The 21029-nt window shown below is 39.1% G+C and overlaps 1 protein-coding gene across 1 annotated transcript in view; it reads left to right on the forward strand.

Moving 5' to 3' along the window:
- Positions 1 to 21029, forward strand: part of LOC127414763 (adhesion G-protein coupled receptor D1-like) — an 89247-nt gene that overhangs the window by 19892 nt on the left and 48326 nt on the right. Inside the window, exons 5-7 of the mRNA XM_051653027.1 lie at positions 966 to 1142; positions 2311 to 2568; positions 11829 to 11896. Of these exons, the coding sequence (XP_051508987.1) occupies positions 966 to 1142; positions 2311 to 2568; positions 11829 to 11896 (503 nt within the window). The remainder of the gene's footprint in view (positions 1 to 965; positions 1143 to 2310; positions 2569 to 11828; positions 11897 to 21029) is intronic.

The raw sequence follows: 21029 nt of genomic DNA on the forward strand, positions 1-21029 counted from the left end.
TGAACGTTACACCCCTAGTAAAAACATAAAAAGATGACATATCCATGTGTTATATATCATTTGAAAGGTCTCAGTTAGTAAAATGCAATGAGCAAATCTGTTTCACTCAGATGCCAAACTGCAGTGAGTATTAGTGTATGAAATTCCTATTGACACACATAAATATAATAAACAGGAGTGTTTTTTTGTCACGTTTTTCCTTATTACATCCTGAAACATACATATAATATAGACAATGACATATTGTAACTTACAGCAGACTATCCCGATTCAAACGAGCCCAAATACAACATGTGATATGTAAATCTTGAAATATTCCTCAAAGAGTGTACATGGAAAGACAATGCACAAAAGGGTGCTTAACACACGTTGTGTGTGTGTGTGTGTGTGTGTGTGTGTGTGTGTGTGTGCATGTTTGAGGACTTTGTGTTTGCATATGTGCTCATCTAAAGGATTGGGATGCTCCTGAACACTTAATATTTTTGTATTTTGTAGTTGAATCCATTCATTTCCAATGGCTGGTCATTTTTGACCGGGAACACAAAAGGTGTAACAAAGTGAAATAAAAGCAATAAAATGTAAAGAGAATGGTAAAAAAATAAATGGTGTGTTTTCAGATACCATATGTGAACAAAATCAAGGAATTTTATCCAATTGTATTAAGTAAAAATAAAATTAATAAAAAAAATTAAAAAAAAGTTGTCCTGGTCAAAATGATCGGAACACAACATAAAGGTTAAGTATAGTTGAGTAAAACAATAGGAAGTAATTGATGATATGATACATATTATACAATAATTATTTTGATGAGCATCAAATTGTTTTGCTAAAATAAAAAATAAAAAACTATATATATGTAAATTGGTATATTCCACAGATACCTCTAAACAGTTGTTGCAAAGTTTAAATTTTAAGACATGTTGCTCTAATGACAGAAGCTTTACTTGACTCTTCCTCCTGGACAGGAATTACTTTCTCCTTCTTCTGGAAAAACCATGAAGTAGAGTCTCGTTTTGCAATTGCATCTGGAGGTAAAGTCGACTCGAGCGGCTTCTCTGTCTACTCCAACCCTCATGGTGGACGTGTGGAGTTCTACACAAGAGGAGACTCCAAGACATGGAAGGCAAAGATCAAACTTCCAGGTAATTGTTTGTAGAGTTTTTGTGAGTGTGTGTGTGTGTGTGTGTGTGTGTGTGTGTGTGTGTAATGTTCTAATGTTAGTTCAGGATGTGGAGAGGGTGTAGATGGTTTCTTGGGAAGCAAAGTGTCTTACCTTATCTCTAAGGCCAAAAATGTTTTCCCACACTCTCCAAATTTCACACACATGGGCTCATTTTGAAATATATTCTGGTTTGGTGTTTGGTTTGCAATCTGACCATAAATATTTTGAATATGTAATTAGGTGCACAATTATATTGATTACATCCAGATGTACAGTTGTGTTCGAGTCAACAGGCATAAGTATACACTTTGTCGACTGGACTTCTGATTAGTTTAAATTTATATTGTACTGTGAAAATGGAAATGAGAGTAAAAAAATTAGCTAATGTCAAATCATTCAGCTGCCCAAGAACAAAATCATCTCTCTTTCATTTAGGATATTTTTTACAACCATTTTAGGGATGCACGTCATTGCCCAGAATATTTTTATATCTTTATTATCCTTGTTTTTCTAACCTTCAGAATCTCTTTACTGGAGGCGTTCGTTGACTTTAGTAATTATATCGGGACGGTTAGAATGTATGTTTTTTCTGACAAGGGTGTACAAACTTGAGGTACGGGGACTTTTAGAGCTTTTATAACATAAGCAGACGTAATGCTTTGAGAATGCTACTGTGGTGACCTATGTCACACAATATGTGGATGAAGCAATAAAAATAACAGCAGGCTTATGAAGTCTTCAGCTGTATAGTTTAACAAAAGTCAGCTGAGACTAAATCATATACAGTTAATGAGTTAGTGAGTGAGAAAGAGAGAAAACATAACATAAGAGAGGGATGATGTGTCGAGTGTCCGTTTGTCATTTTATCCCAGGACAGATTAAATGAGCCACTGACAATTCAACTCAAAGTTTCTTTATATCATCTTTTTTTGGCTGCATGATAACATTTATTAAATCCATTCCTCATTCTATCCCCTGCTCTCATTTTCCTTTCATTTGATACTTACGTTTTATGGAGTTAATCTGGAAATAGTATTACAATTACCTCCAGTTCCAAAACAGTCAAAACATAGAAATCTATGTTATATTTATTTTAAATGTAATTTGGTTGCTTTCCCTCTCTCCCTCTGTCTCTGTCTATTATCTAGGGCCCTACTGGACACATGTGCTCTTCACATGGACCCAAACAGATGGATTAAAGGTCTACATTAATGGGACTTTCAGCGTAGGAGACCCCACAGGAAATGTTTCCTCAAACTATGGTGACCCCTTCAGTGACCTGGTTATTGGCACAGCAAATAGCCAGAGATATGGCCGCTATGCCACAGGTGCTTTTGATGAGTTTGTCATTTGGAAGAGGGCTCTGTCCCCTAAGGATGTCTGGCTATACTACAAAGCAGCCATCGGTAAGTTATTACAGACTCTGTTGTGACTCCAATCTGCTGTCAGCATCATGCAGTTTATCTATAATTTCATTTTCTCTGTGGCTGTCCTCGTTGTCTTAACCATCTGTTTCTCCCCAGTTGTCAGACATTGTCAGTGTTTCCCAAATTAGCTGCATTTGGTCTTTGGTATCTCCGGCTTGTCCCGACTTGCCTCTTATCAGATGGTAGCTGACCATTGTTTTCAGCATATCTAGAATATTATTGGTAAATCCTCATGGTACATCTGTTTTTATTTATTCGTTTGAAGTACAACGTCCCCAAAGAGTACTGTAGAACGTATGAATTTCAATGGACTAGATAACAAAATATTAGACCAGGTTTCATCTGTAAACAAATGATGCTAGAACTTTTCTCAGAACTAACTTCTCTTTTCTTAGCCATTTTTGCAATGGCTTTTTAACAGCTGGTATCAAGGTGATTTCTTGTGGATTTATAATGTCAGTTCACATGGGTGTCCTTGCAGAGAAACCACAGGTGTAGTGCATCACATTAACTATGGACATGTTCCACTAAGTTTGAAATGCAGACTTTTGTCTTAATGATCAAAACTGTATACATTGTTTTATGTTTTAAAATCCAACCAAATTTTCAAGTGTGGCTTAAGTGTCCAAATAAATTTTTTTAGGTTTCGGTTAAGATATATTGAAGTTTCATCGATGGAGCTCATGGTTAAATGTTGGATTTCTGTTTGACTGTAAGGATATGAAACGTCTGGGATGTTGACAATTTGCTGTTATGCCATTATCGCTAGAGTTATTCCCCTATGTGAGGGTTATTACAGAGAGGAAGAAGCATCTGAAGACAATTTCCTTCAGTGACACTGCTCCACATTCCACCAGTCCTCAAACGAACCACATTGAAACGCACTATTGAAATACCACATCACAATAATAGAGTTCGCTCTGGAGTGTGTGTGTACTCAAAGACAGTTTTCTTGACCACATATCTTTGCCTTATATGTATGTGGCACCGGCCTGGGTTTTTTATCAGGAGTTGTGTTTTGTTTTAAATTGCAAGTGTGTGGAACCTCATTTGGACAGCTGGTTAAAATTTCTTGCAAGCAAGATGTTTTCAATGTGTCATGGCAATAAGACAAATTTAATCTCCAGTGAAGCTGCAAATGGTTTCCGCAAGCCCCACTGAATCTCCACTGGGAAGCCCACAGTAGATGAGGGAATACACGTGCCTGCCATGTTGCTCTTGATGGTTTCCACGTCTACAGTTACAGAGAACAGATACCACAAAAAGCTAAAAGCCATGCCTTTCTATTACTGTACCTTATGAATAAATCTGTATTTTCATACTAAACTAACAGTAAGGCTGCATGTTTATGACAAAAATAATAACTGTCAGTCATCTCCATTGATATTGCACAGTAATTGCGATTATCTTGAGTAATAGAATTTTGCATGGGTTATATTCATGCTATATTCTTTTAGTAGGCTACAGGTCCAAAACAAAATGAAAACTTGTGGTCGACCGAAATGGGTTTTTTAATAGCCAGTGCCAATATCCAGAGAGCAGGGTGGCCAATAGGTCTATGTAATGCCACTATATCACACAATTTAATATAGTAAATAACATGTACATAAAATTGCAAAAAAAATGTATTAACTTTTATTTAGCACTATATTTAATCAAACTTTTAAACAAAACTTTAACTTAATCATCAGTAAATTTGTGTTTTAAATGGTAGATAGCAGTTTTTTTTCTGGTTTCTGTTTATTCATCCAATTTTAGTAAGTTATTTGCACATAAAGAAGTTGTTAATACATTAGGAAGAAGGAAATAATAACAGTGCACAGAGTAGTCTAGCAACCACGGATGTCATGTGTGCATTACCAATCGCATTTTCTCACAAAAGACTGAATCAAACTAATTGTACATACAGTGCACAGTCTCCTGGCAGCTTTTAATTGGAGTGTCACGGACTGACCATCATGCAACATTCGTAAGTCAGGGAAACAGAGTTATGATCCAGGCTGATAGAATACTCTCTTCGGAGGAAGGTACAGTATATGTGCGCTTCATAGGAAGAAAATGCTGGATTTGCTCAAGTTTTGTGAGCTTCTTGAATTACATCTGTTTAAACGAGGTACAGTGTCTGCATATTTGCAGACAGTATATGATAGAAGTGTTATTGATATTTGCCTTTATATCATTATACAAGACAGTTAACAGTTATAGGGAGTTGTTAAGAGGAGAGAGAGAGAATGAAACACATGAGCACTTTAAACATCATGAGCTCCTGCGCATCTGACTCGGCTCTGACAGTAAAAGAAACATTGTTGTTCACCGGTCTATTATTGTACTCAACTCAGCTCAACTTTATTTATATATCACATTTTAAAAGTACCACATAACAAATACTAGTAATCTAAAACAGTCCTTCATTTAATTTCTCAGACTCAAAAGCCAGTGTAAGATAAGTTTTCAGGTTTGATTTAAAAGTCTCCACTGAGAGAGACAGACGAATTTGAAGGGGAAGATTATGGCATAATTTTAGGGCACTTACAGAAAATGCTCGATCACCTTTTGATTTTAACCTCGACCGAGGGGCATCCAACAGCATTTAATTAGGAGATCTTAAAGGCCTCGGAGATGTATAGAGGCTTAAGAGATCTGCAATATATTGAGGAGACTGATTGTGCAATGCCTTAAAAACAATTAATACAATCTTAAAATCAATTATATACTGAACTTGCAACCAATGAAGAGAACCCAAAACAGGAGTGATGTTTTCTCTCATCCTAGTACCTGTCAGTAGCCTTGCTGCAGCATTCTGAAAAAGCTGAAGACATAAGAGATAATTGGTGCTGACAGATTCCAGAGTAAAGACTGTTGCAATAGTCCAGGAGAGATGTTATAAAAGTGTGAACTATTGTTTCCAGATCTTTAAAATTAAGTAAAGGTGGTAAAAGCTGCCTTTTATAACTCAGTCTACCTGTTTATCAAATTGGAGTCAAATATGATGCCAAGATTTTTCACGTTGTCTTTTACGGTCATTGTTAAAGAACCAATTTCTGCGCAAACTCTAATTTATATATAGGTGGGTCAAAAATAACAATTTCTGACTTACTTTCATTTAGCTGGAGAAAGTTATTTGACAACCAGCGTTTTACATCTTCCAGGCAGTCCATGAGGGGCTTCAAAGACAAATATTTCTCAATTTTTAATGGAAGATATAGCTGTCTATCATCTGCATACAGGTGATAAGGGATGTCATGGTGGCGACGAATAGTCCCTAAACGGCACATATATAAAAAGAACAGAATTGGACCCAAAATAGATCGTTGAGGGAGGCCATATTTTAGGGTTACTGCGGAGGATGAAGAGTTTACGATTTTCACAGAGAACATTCTCCCTTTCAGATATTTACATTTACCTTTATGCATTTGGCAGATGCTTTTATCCAAAGTAACTTACAGTGCACATATTACAGGGACAATCCTCCCGGAGAAACCTGGAGTTAAGTGCCTTGCTCAAGGACACAATGTGGGTATTGAAATGGTAACCTTCTGCTTGCCAGTTCTGTGCTTTAACCCACTACGCCACCACCACTCCTGACTGATCTTGAGATATGACTCAAACCATTTTAGTGCAGTCCCATGAATGCCAACTTCACACTCCAGACAGTCTAAAAGAATGGTGTGTTCAACAGTATCGAATGCGGCACTAAGGTTTGGCATAACTAAAATAGCAGAAAGCCCAGAGACAACAGCTACTCCCACGCTACTCTTGTAGTAACTCAATGGCACATAAAAACAAAAAGCAATGTGATTGGTCATTTACATGTCTCAGACGGCTCCTTCACATGCAAGCAGAGGATACTCAGCGCTCTCGCGGTTTGAGAAGCTAACTGGCCAAACGGGAAAATGTATTGGCGGATAATTTCAGGATTCTGATTATCGGATGATTTATAGGCTTTGGTGAACTGTTATTTAAATTTTAAATGAATTATACACAGAAAGCTAGCAACAGACATGTATGTGATAGATAACATTATAAAACATGTTGTAAATAGAAATTTGACATGGGAGTAGACGCTTTAATGATTAGTTATTTGATTAATTGTGCAACCCTATAATACAGTGAAATAAAATTATATTATGTGGAATAATGAATGGATCATTTGAGCATCTGTCAGTTTGGCAAATTAAGTTGTAGGTTTTTTGTGACCTTTAAACCTCTTTTTGTGTTGGTCCGGGTCCATGCTGGTTTCCCACTGCATATTTGGAAGGTGGTTTTACAAGAACTTGTTCTGCTTCCATATTTGAACTTTGACAAGAACGGATCTACTGTATAACTCAGTTAAACGGGGTGACAGTAATCATTTAGGTCCAATTTTTGCACTGTTCTTCATGGGGAAGGTTTTAGCCTCTGCATTAGTACTGTAATGGGTAACACTTTACAACAAGGTTGTATTGGTTAACATTAGTTAACTACATTAGTTATCATGAACTAAGAATGATTTTCTTTCTAAGCTGGTAAAAACTGCCTTTTAGGTTTCCGGGGAAAGCAGACGTGTGAGACACGAGCTCTGCGAACTTTGCTAGTTTTTTAATTATTTTCATGTTATAATCTGGTGAGATTCGATACACCCAATTACATACTTGCTCTTTGAGGTAAACATGTCAAAGAAGTCAAAATCCTCAGACTCTGGAGACATTAAAAGACACTTACGTGTTCAAGCTGAGGCTTCTGGCGAGACGGGGACTCCATTTGGACGGCATGTCGGTAGATGAAATTCAGCGTCAACTGTCCAACATGTCGGTAATGCTGACGAAGGTTGTTGCTGAATTGGAAGATCTCGCTGTAATACGTCGATTGATTACGGCGATGGAAACAAAATTCTCTGAGTTGTTTACAAGAGTGACAGAAGTTGAAAAAAGAATCGATTATCTTGAGTCATCGGAAAGGGAATTATCCACTAATCCGCCCGCGTTCAAAACAGATTTGGAATTAATTTCGGAAAAACTGGAATATTTTGAAAATATGAGCCAAAGGAATAACATACAAATTGTTGGAATTCCTGAGCATGAAGAGGGCAGAGATATGGTGAAATTCCTGGACGAGCTCTTCCCGAGTCTGCTCGACATAACAGGCCACAAGCTGGAAATCGAGCGAGCTCACAGAGTCCCGGCTTGCAGATCTGCTGAGGGAGATAGGCCTCGATCGATTTTGGCCAAATTTCTGAGATCATCCGATAAAGATCTGGTGTTGCGCCAGGCGAGGAGCAAAGGAAAGCTTTCTTGGAAAAACCATGATATTTTCTTGTTCCCGGACATTGCGAAGAGAGAAACGTGATCGGTTCAAGGAATGTAAGAAACTCTTACACCAGCAGAAGATCTCTTTTGCAATGATGTTCCTGGCCAAACTGAGAATAAAAACGAAGAATGGTCACAAAGTATTTACATGTCCAAAACAGGCACTCTCTTTCATAAATACATTGGAGTAAGCCATTAGATGTTTCTTATATTAGTGGACTGACTCGCGGTTCAGGATCTCTATTATCTGAGGAAGCTGGGTACCATTTTTGTTTCTTTTTGCGCTGGCTCTGCCTAGCGGCTGGAGTTTGTTTTGTGGCATGACTCCAAGAAACTTTTGCATTGACGGAAGATCTTTTTTACACTGAAGTTTCCGGCCAGATCGAGAATGGACACTTTGGATGACCACAAAATATCTACGTGCTCACATAAAGGACGTCTTTTATAAAGTTGACGGGCTGAGTAAGTTATGGTGAATTTTTTTTTTTGTTTTTTTTTTTTTTTTGCGGCCTCCGAGTTAGTTTGGCTGTTGATCATCCGAGGAACTGGGATGCCGGTTTTGTTTTTTGTGCTGACTCCGCCTAGCGGCTGGAGCTTGTTCTGTTGAACATCACTCCTTTGGAACAGCTGTGCATAAATCTGTTTGTCCTTTGTGCTTATTCCTCCTGCTGGCTGGAGTCTGTTTTGTTGAGTGTTTTTGCGGGACATTGGAATAATTATGTCATCCATTGAACTCATAACAGCCGGCTCACTGAACAATTGTTTGTCTGTCCGAGGAAACTGAACGGCTTTATATCGGCTGGAGTTTGTTTTGTGGAGGAACACACCCTCGAGACGGTCCTGTGAATGAGTCTACATGTTTTTTCTGTTATTCTGCCTGTTGGCTGGGGTCTGTTTAACAAAGTATTTTCTGTTATGTAATTTTGCCTTAAAAAATTTGTATAGAAGCACAGGACTTGAGCAATCCGATGGCAAGGTTGTCGCGGGGGCTCTCGTGGGCGTGCATGGCCCCGGTTGGCGCTGTCGTGCGCGGGGTTAATGCGCACGTTTTTCTTTTTTCTGTTTGTTTTGTTCCGGGGGAAGTTCGGGGTTTGACTGTTGCATTAATGGGGAATGTGGTCTGTGTAATCTTGTTTTTGACACACAATTTATTTATTTTTATTATATCAATATGTCAAATGTTAATGTGAATGGGTTATCTCTCTCCACATGGAATGTGAATAGGTTGGGGCACCCCATAAAAAGAAGGAAGGTAATTTCTTTTCTTAAATGTAAGAAATATGATATTGTGTTTCTTCAAGAAACACATCTTTCCCTGCAGGAAGCTGAAAAATTTGGGAAGATATGGGGTGGACATGTTTTCTTTAGTGTTGGCTCAAGTAAGAGTAGGGGAGTCATTATATTGATTAATATATAATCAATTATATATTAACATATTAATTAATATATAACATCTACAATTCAAATTTCTCAAACAGATTAAAGATAAATTAGGAAGAGTCATTATTGTTTTAGCTGAAATTCAGGGGCAAAGGTTGATTTTGGCTAATATTTATGCGCCTAACGCTGATAATCAGGGCTTTTTTATAGATCTTGAAGGGATGTTGCAAGCCGCTGGCACCCCTCATGATATAATATTGGGAGGAGACTTTAATCTTTTGATGGACTCAGTCCTTGATCATAGTGAAGCAAAAGTGTGTAAGCCCCCTAGCACAACGGTGACACTTCACAAGATGTGTAAAAATCTTGGTCTTGCAGATATTTGGAGACTTTTGAACCCATCTGGAAGGGACTATACATTTTTTTCATCAGTCCATAAGATTTATTCTAGAATAGATTTATTTTTGATATCTAAGTCCCTCATTTCACTGTTGCAGATTGCTCAATTGGAAACATCTTAGTCTCAGATCACGCCCTGGTGAGTTTGGAGATGTTGCCATATACGGAGAAAAAGAAATCGTATAGTTGGTGCTTTAATTTATCCCTTTTGCAAAATCCTGATTTCCAACAAATGTTAAAGACCGAAATCAATGTTTATATGGAGACCAGCTGGTCCTCAGTATCCTTTGTGGGTGTGGCTTGGGAGGCACTTAAGGCATTTCTTAGGGGTCGGATCATACAGTATGCCTCATTCCTCAAAAAATCCAAAGCACGAGAACTCGTGGAGTTGTAAGAGAATATTAAAAGTGCAGAGGCAGAGCTGATGGCCTCAGAGAATTGACTAGATTGAAATACAGATATAATGCTATTTTGTCGCAGAAAGTGGAGTTTTGGTTATTCAGGGCAAGACAGTCATACTTTGAGTCAATGCTTTTAAAGAATTCTATCTTGATCTTTATAGTTCTACGTCTTCATCTACTGATGAAGATATTAGAAACTTTGTGGAACCATTAAAACTTCCTAAACTGACAACTGAGCAAAGAAATTGTCTTGATTCTGAGATAACCTTGGAGGAACTTGACGAGGTAATTAAGGCCTTTCCTACAGACAAAGCTCCGGGGCCAGATGGTTTTGCTGCTGAATTTTTTAGATCTTATGCTACAGAACTGGGGGTTGTATATTGATTCTGTATATGTGTGTTCTGCTATGTATATATTTAATGGTTGAATCAATAAAAAAAGTTTATCGAAAAAAAAATGCCTGAAAAAATGAGTTTACCTGTTTATCAAATTTCAAAGTGGAGTAAAATTTGACACCAAGATTTTTCACATTGTCTTTTACGGTCATTGTTAAAGGAACCAGCCTCTTCGCAAACTCTTCTTTATATTTAGGTGTGGCAAAAAAAAAAAAAAAAAAGCTGGAGAAAGTTATTTGACAACTAGCGTCCATTTTACAATAAGGTTGTATTGGTTAACACTAGTTAACTTCATTAGTTATCATAAACTAAGAATAAAAAATACTTATACAACATCTTGGTTAAATACTACTAAAACATTTTAAAAATTAAAAGTTAATTAATTCATTAACATTAGTTAATGCATTATGAACTAATATGAACTAATAATGAACAATTGCATTTTTATAAATTAACATTAACAAAGATTAATAAATGCTGTTAAAAAATATTGTTCATTGTTAGTTCATGACACCTCATGCACTAACTAATGTTAAAAAAAGGAACCTGTGTTACCCGGTGATGTAATGCGTCCCTTCGCAGAGCAATTTTAGGTAAAAAGATCTTTTGTTAATGATAAAAAAAACATGTTGTTGAAGAAGAGAAAATCTACTGTTGTGTTTTGCACACCTACAGCAGTAATAGGCTCTAATGAGGGGCATAGTACAGAGTCATTAGTGAGCTGCTTTGCCACAGGCCTATAAACCAGGCTCACTGCAACTGACATCTGTGTTCAGGGAAAGGCATTACATGTGCCTTTCCAACAGGTGTGAAGTATTTGTTCCATGAGAGGAAGTAACAATGAGACAAAGAGAGAGAGAGAGAATTTGTCCAGAGCTCACAAATGATGCTTCAGATGTTGGCTTTAGTGTTTTAGTAATTGCTATTGCATGGCTATCTGGAATACATGATTCTAGTTTCAATCACTAGTTTTGTGTCTCTCATATCAATCTGCAGTCTCTTTCTTCTCACATAATAAAATAATTGAATCTCAAATCAATATTTCATGTCCATTTATAATTAATTGTTTTTATTTGGAAAGTAGCTGCTTCGCATTGGACATAGTTTATTGTGCTAAAATGACCCGCTGATTCTAAACAATCCCTTACTTATTTTCTATTTTTTAATTATTATTTTATTGTAATTATTATTTGAGGGGATTATTTGTGATATTGTGTATATTGATATATTAATCAATTAATCCTAGTAAGCTCTTGCGACGGTACCATACCTGATTCTGAGCTTATTTCAACAGATTTCCCTTTTCTTTGGAAAACTTTAAATTCCAATTAATCACTTTCAATTCACAGCATTTCATTTGTTTGTCTTTGTCACCACAGGCGAGGATTTGTTGTCCACCTTCACAACTGAAGCATCATTCACTGTCTCTTCAGCAACAGATATTCTGGTAAATTCTTCTCATCTGAAGTCACCCATACTGCACTTTTTGAATCTGTTTCTAAGCGTATAGACTGGAAAAAGAGAACTGCAGAAATACAACCACATTATGCATTACTTTGAATTCTAATAGTTATCTAAGAGAAAACAGGATATGGCCGAAAAACAGTGAAACTTTCAGAGGCATCACCTATGTACGTAAATGCAGACACATCACAAATGAGGGTATTAGCTAACCTGTCTCTATCACTCTCACCAAAAGTAAGGAAGAAGTGCTTGTACCTAATTAGCCAGTGTCTCATTATGAAACCTGTTTGTCTTTGGTTTCTGTAAGTCTGATTAATTGTGTTTTTTAAAAGAACCACAAATACGGGATGGGATATCTCAGTCATTCCTCTTAATCAAATCATGCTCAGCCTGGCTGGGTTAACTGGAAAGATGTGTGTGTAAAAAATGTGTGAATTTTGCTATCTAGAACACATATTACATTAAAAGACACTAGGGCTGCAACAAACGATTGTTTTGATAATCGACTAATCTAACGATTATTAGAACGATTATTCGACTATTCAGGCGATTATTGCAATGATTAATCGTTAGCTCTTAATCGACTATTCAGCTTGTGCCTTGACTTAAAAGGTTGTATTAAACATGCTTACTAACAATAAAGAGGATAAACTAATATTTTAAAAATACCTCTAAATGACATTCACTGAATTAAAGAAAAAAAAACTTTTGATTAAGTTTAATTCAGTAAAAAAATTCACTACAAACAATTCTATTGTTATCAAGTGTTTTGTCTTGTTTTCCATTTAAAAATGTTAAAAAAATCCTTAAAACAAGATACATTTACTTGAAAAGCAACATACAGTATACAATATTAAGAATTGCTTTCAGAGAATGTTTCTTGAATATAAGTGTATTATTTAACTTATACTTCTGTCAGTGCAGAAAAGTCCAAATATTCTTATATTCAAGATATATTCACTGAAATCATATCTTATATGTTGTTATGTAATATGTTGCTTCTTAGGTAAATGTATGTTGTTTAAGGAATTTTTGATATTTTAAAATATTAAAATATTTAATATTATATTCAACATTCTCAATTTTTATTTCTGCAGTATAGCCCCTAAAGTAAATGCACATTGTTTTAAAGGACTTTTAGGTATTTATATTGGAAAACAAGCCAAAACAAAAATAAATCAAAAACGTATTTTGTTGCAGTGTATAATGGGGCGAAGACTACCCTCTCTCACCTTTTTGTTCACTTCGATCACCATCTTTAACTCACAAAAAGCAAACTCTCTCTTCTTAATAAAGCTGCATATTGTCAATTTTCTTTATGATAAGATACACACTGTGACACAAATATTATGATTCAATACGTCGCGAGCCATCACAATTTCATTTTGCTGCATCAAGTGCGCGCACGAGGGACAAGCGTCCCCGCATCAAAGTTTGCATCAGCCGAATGCAGTTTCAGTCTCTCTCCCTTAGATCAGGTCTCTTCATACGACTCATAGAAATGGCGCTGACCAGTTTTGGAGTTTGTACTTATTTACATGACCTGCTTCCTTATTATTTGAACTTTAATAAAGGATGCATTAAAGATATAACGCAGACTCACTGAGGTGTTTCCTTTAAAGATGCTCTGACATACAAGTTTTGCTTAAGGGGAATGGCTCTGCTTTATTTCACAACAATAGTGCTTCTGTATTTACTTCCTAATACTTTGCGATCTACATCACATGAAGCTGTTTGGCAAGTCTGGACTATGAGCAGCGTTTTCTTCTTCTCAATCAGGTGTGAGGTGCGTTTGGTGCTCCTCTCGCTCGCTCTCATTAGAGTTTAATGTGATCTCATGCTAAATGAGATCAAACAACTATTCGACAACGGAACTTTTTGTCGATAATGTCGACTAATCGTTTCAGCCCTAAAAGAGACATTTCCCGGGTAAAAGAGCTCAGAAGTCTTAAAGGAATTTTTCACCCAAAAATTATCATTTTCGCATCATTTACTCACCCTTTTGCCGTCTCAAACTCATATAACTTACTTTGTTCTGCAGAACACAAACAAATATTTTTTTTAATTTTTGGATATATTATATTTTTTTGTCAATACAATTTAAGCTTGTAAAGTAACTGGCGCCTGATGCATGCACAGAACACTGTACATCATATATCCTTCAAAATATCTTCATTTGTGGTCCGCAGAAGAAAGAAGGTTAAACAACTTTGAGATGGCATGGGTTTATAAATGATGAGGGAATTATAATTTCTGGGTGAACTTTCTCTTTAATGGAGTTCTTAGTTATATACCACAGTTTTTCTCAAACATCTTTGAGATGTTTCTACACTTTGATTGGAGTCCACCTGTGGCAAAATCAATTGATTGGACATGATTTGGAAAGGCACCAACCTGTCTATATAAGGTTTCACAGCTGAAAATACATATCAGAACAAAAACCAAGCCATGAGGTCAAAGGAACTGCCTGCAGAGCTCAGAGACAGGATTATGTTGAGGCACAGATCTGGGCAAGGCTACAAAAAAAATTGGCTGCATTGAAGTTCCCCAAGAGCACAGTGGCCTCCATAATTCTTAAATGGAAGAAGTTTGGAACAACCAGGACTCTTCCTAGAGCTGGCTGCCCGGCCAAACTAAGAAATCTGGGGAAAAGGGCCTTGGTAAAGAGGTGACCAAGAGCTCTGGTTGAGCTCCAGAGATCATGTGTGGAGATGGGAGAAGCTTGCAGAAGGACAACCATCACTGCAACACTTCACTGATCTGGGCTTTATGGCAGAGTTGCCAGATGGAAGCCTCTCCTCAGTGCAAGACACATGAAATTCCACTTGGAAGGACTCTCAGACTGTGAGAAACAAGATTCTCTGGTCTGATGAAATGAAGATTGAACTGTTTGCATCATTTCTGGAGGAAACCAAGCATCATGTCTGGAGGAAACCAGGCACCACTAATCACCTGTGCAATACCATCCCAACGGTGAAGCATGGTGGTGGTAACATCATGCTGTGGGGGTGTTTTTCAGCAGCAGTTACTGGGGGACTGGTCAGGGTTGAAGGAAAGCTGAACTCCGCAAAATACAGAGATATCCTTTTTGGGGGGAGATTTTCTCCCCTTTTCTCCCCAATTTGGTATGCCCAATTCCCAATGCACTCTATGTCCTCGTGATGGTGTTGTGACTCGCCTCAATCTCAGTTGCCTCCGCATCTGTCAATCCGCGCATTTTATCACGTGGCTTGTTGAGCGCATTACCGCAGAGACCTAGCGCGTGTGGAGGCTCACACTATTCTTCATGGCATCCACACACAACTCACCATGCGCCCCACCGAGAGCGAGAACCACATTATAGTGACCACAAGGAGGTTAACCCAACATGACTCTACCCATCCTAGCAACCGGGCCAATTGGTTGCTTAGGAAGCCTGACTGGAGTCACTCAGCACGCCCTGGATTCAAACTTGCGACTCCAGGTGTGGTAGTCAGCGTCTTTTATTGCTGAGCTACCCAGGCCCCCATACAGAGATATCCTTAATGAAAACCTGTTCCAGAGCGCTCAGGACCTCAGACTGGGCCGAAGGTTCACCTTCCAACAGGATAATGACCCTAAGCACACATCCAAGACAACGCAAGAGTGGCTTTAGGACAACTCTATGAATGTCCTTGAGTGGCCCAGCCAGAGCCTGGAATTGAACCCAATCAAACATCTCTGGAGAGACCTGGGACCGTCCCCATCCAACCTGATAGAGCTTGAGAGGATCTGCAGAGAAGAATGGCAGAAAATCCCCAAATCCTGGTGTGCAAAGCTTGTCGCATCATACGCAAAAAGAGTTGAGGCTGTAATCACTGTCAAAGGTGTTTCAACTAAGTACAGAGTTAAGGGTCTGAATACTTATGTCAACTTTTGTGATATTTCAGTTTTTTTAATTTAAATAAATTTGCAAAGTTATCAAAAATCTGGTTTTTACTTTGTCATTTGTCATATTAGTGTGGAGTTTAAATTGATGGGAAAAAATAGCATTTTAAGCATTTCAGCATAAGGCTGCAACATAACAAAATGTGAAAAAATGAAGGGGTCTGAATACTTTCTGAATGCACTACATATTCTGAGTCTGACTTTTGATTGTAGACTCTGTTATCTTGACAAATTTGTGCACAGTTTGAGACGTTGAGATCTCTTCCGAAACTTTAGAGGAGAAACACGTGAGACTTTTGGGGTCTTTTTTCTGGAGAAAAATCTGAGAGTTAGGAGACGTAAGCAAAAGTCTCCTTTTGCTCTCTTTCAATCACTTTGATGTCTAGAAGAAACAATTGAGACGTTAAAGAGATGTGATTTGTGATTTCTATTACATGTTGGATTGTATTGTAAGTGGAGGCTGACACATTATGTCAAGAGAAAGACTAATGAAACCCCAAAAATACAATTCACAACCATTAGTATTAAATACTACATTCATCTATTTTGTGCATCTGAGTGCATGGATAAAGTGGAACACCAGTGTTGAGTCACTGAGAGCAGTACACTCCAACTGTTGACTTCATTTGGATAGTAGTAAATTGGATGGGTATTCAACACACTGACATATGCTCTAAAGGCTCTCAGCGAGTGGTGTTTGACACACCTCCATTTACAGAGCCACAGACTGTCTGTTCTGACTTCTCCCCCAGCAATAATGAAGAGAACCAGTGGAGGTACACATACTGTAGAAACACAGACAGACACACAAACCTCCCAGACTGTACCTCGCACACCCCTGGATGATTAGGTGTTATGAAGCCGACACAGATGTAGCCCTGGGACTGTCTATGTGCACACACCCTTGGCAGTCATACAAGAGCTCAGCAGGAAATGAGGTGGAGGCCAAGGCTGTAAACACAAACAAATTCAGCTCTTTTGGAACTATTGTTTCCCTTAGGAAATGGAAAGAAATTGCAGATTGAGTGCTCACGCAAGTGACAACACTGCCTGTTATTGAGTAAGGAGGTTAAGCAGGAGACGAGTGAGGGAAGTAGAGTAATGGTGCTGAAAGATGTATTCCAAGAAATGGCCTCCTGTATGGTATGGATTAAACAATAAGGCCCCAAATAAGTAGTCTTAAAGTTCTTACTTTAGACCTTTGGAAGATTTAAGAACTGGTTATCCATTATAAAATGCATAGTTCCAACTCTAAATTCTGACTGAATGTGCTGAGTTCAAAATGACTATAAATGCACACCTGTGATAGCACATTCTATATTAAAATGCAAAGTTGCACTGTAAAATATATATATATATATATATATATATATATATATATATTGTCATGTAATCTATAAAATGTACTTCATATGGTAATCTAAATGAACAGGTTTTATTCATGTCAAAAATGTTTAGTCTGACTAAATCAGCCTGACAAATTAGATTATACCAACAAAAGTATTTTTATGTGTTAAATCAAGTAGAAATAGATCTTTAAAATAATGATTGCAGGTTACCACTTTTTTCAATGTACAGGTAGGATAATGAACTGTATAACTTGCCAGAAGAATTGTTTATTCCGATAATTATTAGTCATAATTGTATCTGTTTATTTAACATTGGTATCTGTGGCAGCGGGGGCGTGGTCAAGCTTTCATCTGGAGAGAGAGAAAGCGGTAAGGGTGCATACACCTGAGCCAGATAATGACTAACACCTATTTCCAATTGCAGTAAGCTTGGGGAGAGCGGTATAAAAGGGACCACGCCAGCGACGAGAGAGAGAGTCTAGAGTCGCTACCTGGGTGCTTGATGTTGTGAAGCTGAGAAGCTGAAAAGCTGATGTGTTATTGTGAAGCTGAAAGCAGATATTTTGTTGAGAGCTGAAGACACTTACATTAAAAGTTGTCTCACGTAGACTTTGAACCGCCTCCCATGTCCTTCCTGCTTGAACCTCCTTACACTGGTGCCGAAACCTGGGAAGGTTGGAGGAAGTATGCCTCATGGAGTACTCGCAGTTGGCAGAAATCCTAAAGTCCCTTGCCGGCCTACACCACACCCACCCAACGGCTCCGAGATGCCTGCCGGAAGTGGCTGCTGGTGGAGGACCGCGACGTCGAGGGAGTTATCGATCAAGTGGTGCTGGAGCAGCTGATCCGTCAGCTACCAAAAGGAACAGCGGAGTGGGTCAAGTGCCACCACCCGGCGTCGCTGGAGGAAGTTGTCCAACTGGCGGAGAACCATCTGACGGCGTACCAGTGGGCCGAAGAGCCCTCCCACTCTCTCTCCCCTCCCCCTGTGTTTACCCCAGTCAGCGTCTCCAGCCAAATGTCGCACTTTCATATCCTTATTTTGCCATAATAAAAGAGCGGTTCTTTCGGGTGACGCAGGATGCTCAAACAAAAGAGGATACAACTCAGCTGGTAATACCGCAGAGCCGCTGGGAAATGTTATTCCAGGCGGCTCACTATAATCCGATGGCGGGTCACTTAGGGGAGATAAAAATACTGAACCGACTAATGGCCCGTTTTTATTGACCGGGCATTTGTGGGGATAGAGTGGTCAGCACATGGACATCGCTTTGTATTAGTCCTGATGTACTATGCAATGCTATATCTGGAAGCTGTGCCTCTGCGCAACATCTCAGCACGCAGTGTTGCGGAGGAACTCTTCAAAATAATCTCCCGGGTGGGGATTCCGAAAGAAATCCTTACTGATATAGGCACTACATTTATGTCATGGACACTCCGCGAACTTTACGAAGTGTTGGGTATTAATTCGCACCAGTTTTTACCATCCGCAAACAGATGGGTTGGTGGAGCGATTTAATAAAACCCTAAAAAATATGATTCGTAAGTTCGTGCACAAAGATGCTAGAAATTGGGATAAATGGCTCGATCCCCTGTTATTCGCAGTGCGAGAGGTCCCGTAAGCCTCCACAGGGTTTTCCCCATTCGAGCGGCTATATGGGCGACGCCCGCGCGGCGTGCTCAATGTCATACGGGAAGCTTGGGAGGAGGGACTTTCAAACAGTAAAAATGAAATTCAACACTTTCTTGATCTTAGAGCAAAACTCCACACTTTGGGACAACTAACACAGGAGAATTTGCTCCAAGTTCAGGAACGTCAAAGCCGACTGTATAACAGGGGACCTCGGCTACGGGAATTTGCACCGGGAGACAAAGTGCTCGTATTACTAACACATCGAGCTCCAAATTACTCGCCAAGTGATCACAAAACCCAATCATATCGCCCTGGTCACTTGTGGAGACCACCTCTCACCGTATCAAGTCACAGAGGTGGCCAAGTCATAGGAAGAATTTGCAGACGTGTTTTGTCCTCTGCCGGGTCGTACAAACATCATACAGCACCATATCGAGACTGAGCCGGGGATAGTGGTACGTAGCCGTCCCTACTGACTATCCGAACACAAGAAAAATGTAGTCCGGGAATAATTAGATGCAATGCTCAAGATGGGGGTAAGGAGTCCCACAGCGATTAGTCTAGCCCGGTTGTTCTGCTTGCTAAGAACGACGGGTCTGTACGGTTCTGTGTGGATTATAATTCTACAATATTCAGTCAACGCAGTGTCTGAATTTGACGCATACCCAATGCCTCGTATTGATGAGTTGCTCGATCGGTTGGGCACCGCTCAATTTTATTCGACACTGGATTTGACACAGGGTTATTGGCAGATCCCCTTTACAACAATATCCTGTGAAAAAAACGGCCTTCTCCACACCGTTTGGTGACGCTTCTGTTCGGTTTGTTTGGGGCCCCGGCTACGTTTCAGTGCCTCATGGACCGAATCCTCAGACCGCATTCAACTTACGCCGCTGCCTAACTAGATGTAATGATTGGCAGCAGCACATGCAGCATCTGAGGGTGGTTCTGAGATCGCTGCAGCAGGCGGGACTCACAGCAAACCCCGAGAAGTGCACAGTTGGATGGGTGGAGGTATGGTATCTGGGGTTCCACTTGGGCCACAGGCAGATGCATCCCCAGATTGACAAAACGAATGTCTTGCCATCAAGTGGGCCGTCCTCAGTCTCCAGTACTACCTGTTGGGTGGGCCTTCACTCTCTGCTCAGATCACACCCCACTCCAATGGCTCCACCGCATGAAAGATACCAATGCGCGGATCACCCGTTGGTATCTGGCTCTTCAGCCGTTTAAGTTCAAGGTGGTCCACAGAGCAGGGGTGCAGATGGCTGTCGACTTCCTTTCCAGAAATGGGGGGGAGTGGAGTGGTAGGCAGGCCGGATGTCTCCCCGGCCTGAGTTGGGCAATGGGGATATGTGGCGGCAGGGGCATGGTCGAGCATTCGTCCGGAGAGAGAGAAAGCGGTAAGGGTGCATACACCTGAGCCAGATAATGACTAACACTTGTTTCCAATTGCAGTAAGTTTGGGGAGAGCGGTATAAAAGGGACCACACCATAACAAGAGAGAGAGAGAGTCTAGAGTCGCTACCTGGGTGCTTGATGTTGTGAAGCTGAGAAGCTGAAAAGCTGATGTGTTATTGTGAAGCTGAAAGCAGATATTTTGTTCAGAGCTGAAGACACTTACATTAAAAGTTGACTCACGTAGTCTTTGAATCGCCTCCCGTGTCCTTCCTGCTTGAACCTCCTTACAGTGTCTTTTATCATAGTGCTGTTACAATGATTTTACCATAGTTAAAGGGGTTGTAGGCACTCTGCTACATGTTCAAACACCCCTTATCCATAGGGAAAATCACTGTATCCACACCACTTCTCTGGCTTACTACTTTAATTTACCGTTAACATGAAGCCAGTGAGTGAGCACCCACTGTTAAAATGGATCTACAAATTCCACATGTTAGAGTAATTTTGATTTACCGAAAATAGGGAAATAAATGGTACTTGTGTTCAAAATTGTTTTATTTAACTACAGGAAGTCACAAGAATGCCTTTATATATTGAATCTGAGCTATTATACAGGTGCATCTCAATAAATTAGAATGTCGTGGAAAAGTTCATTTATTTCAGTAATTCAACTCAAATTGTGAAACTTGTGTATTAAATAAATTCAGTGCACACAGACTGAAGTAGTTTAAGTCTTTGGTTCTTTTAATTCTGATGATTTTGGCTCACATTTAACAAAAACCCACCAATTCACTATCTCAAAAAATTAGAATACATCATAAGACCAA

Source organism: Myxocyprinus asiaticus, chromosome 24, assembly GCF_019703515.2.
Source record: "Myxocyprinus asiaticus isolate MX2 ecotype Aquarium Trade chromosome 24, UBuf_Myxa_2, whole genome shotgun sequence".
In the NCBI taxonomy this organism is placed as follows: Eukaryota; Metazoa; Chordata; class Actinopteri; order Cypriniformes; family Catostomidae; genus Myxocyprinus; species Myxocyprinus asiaticus.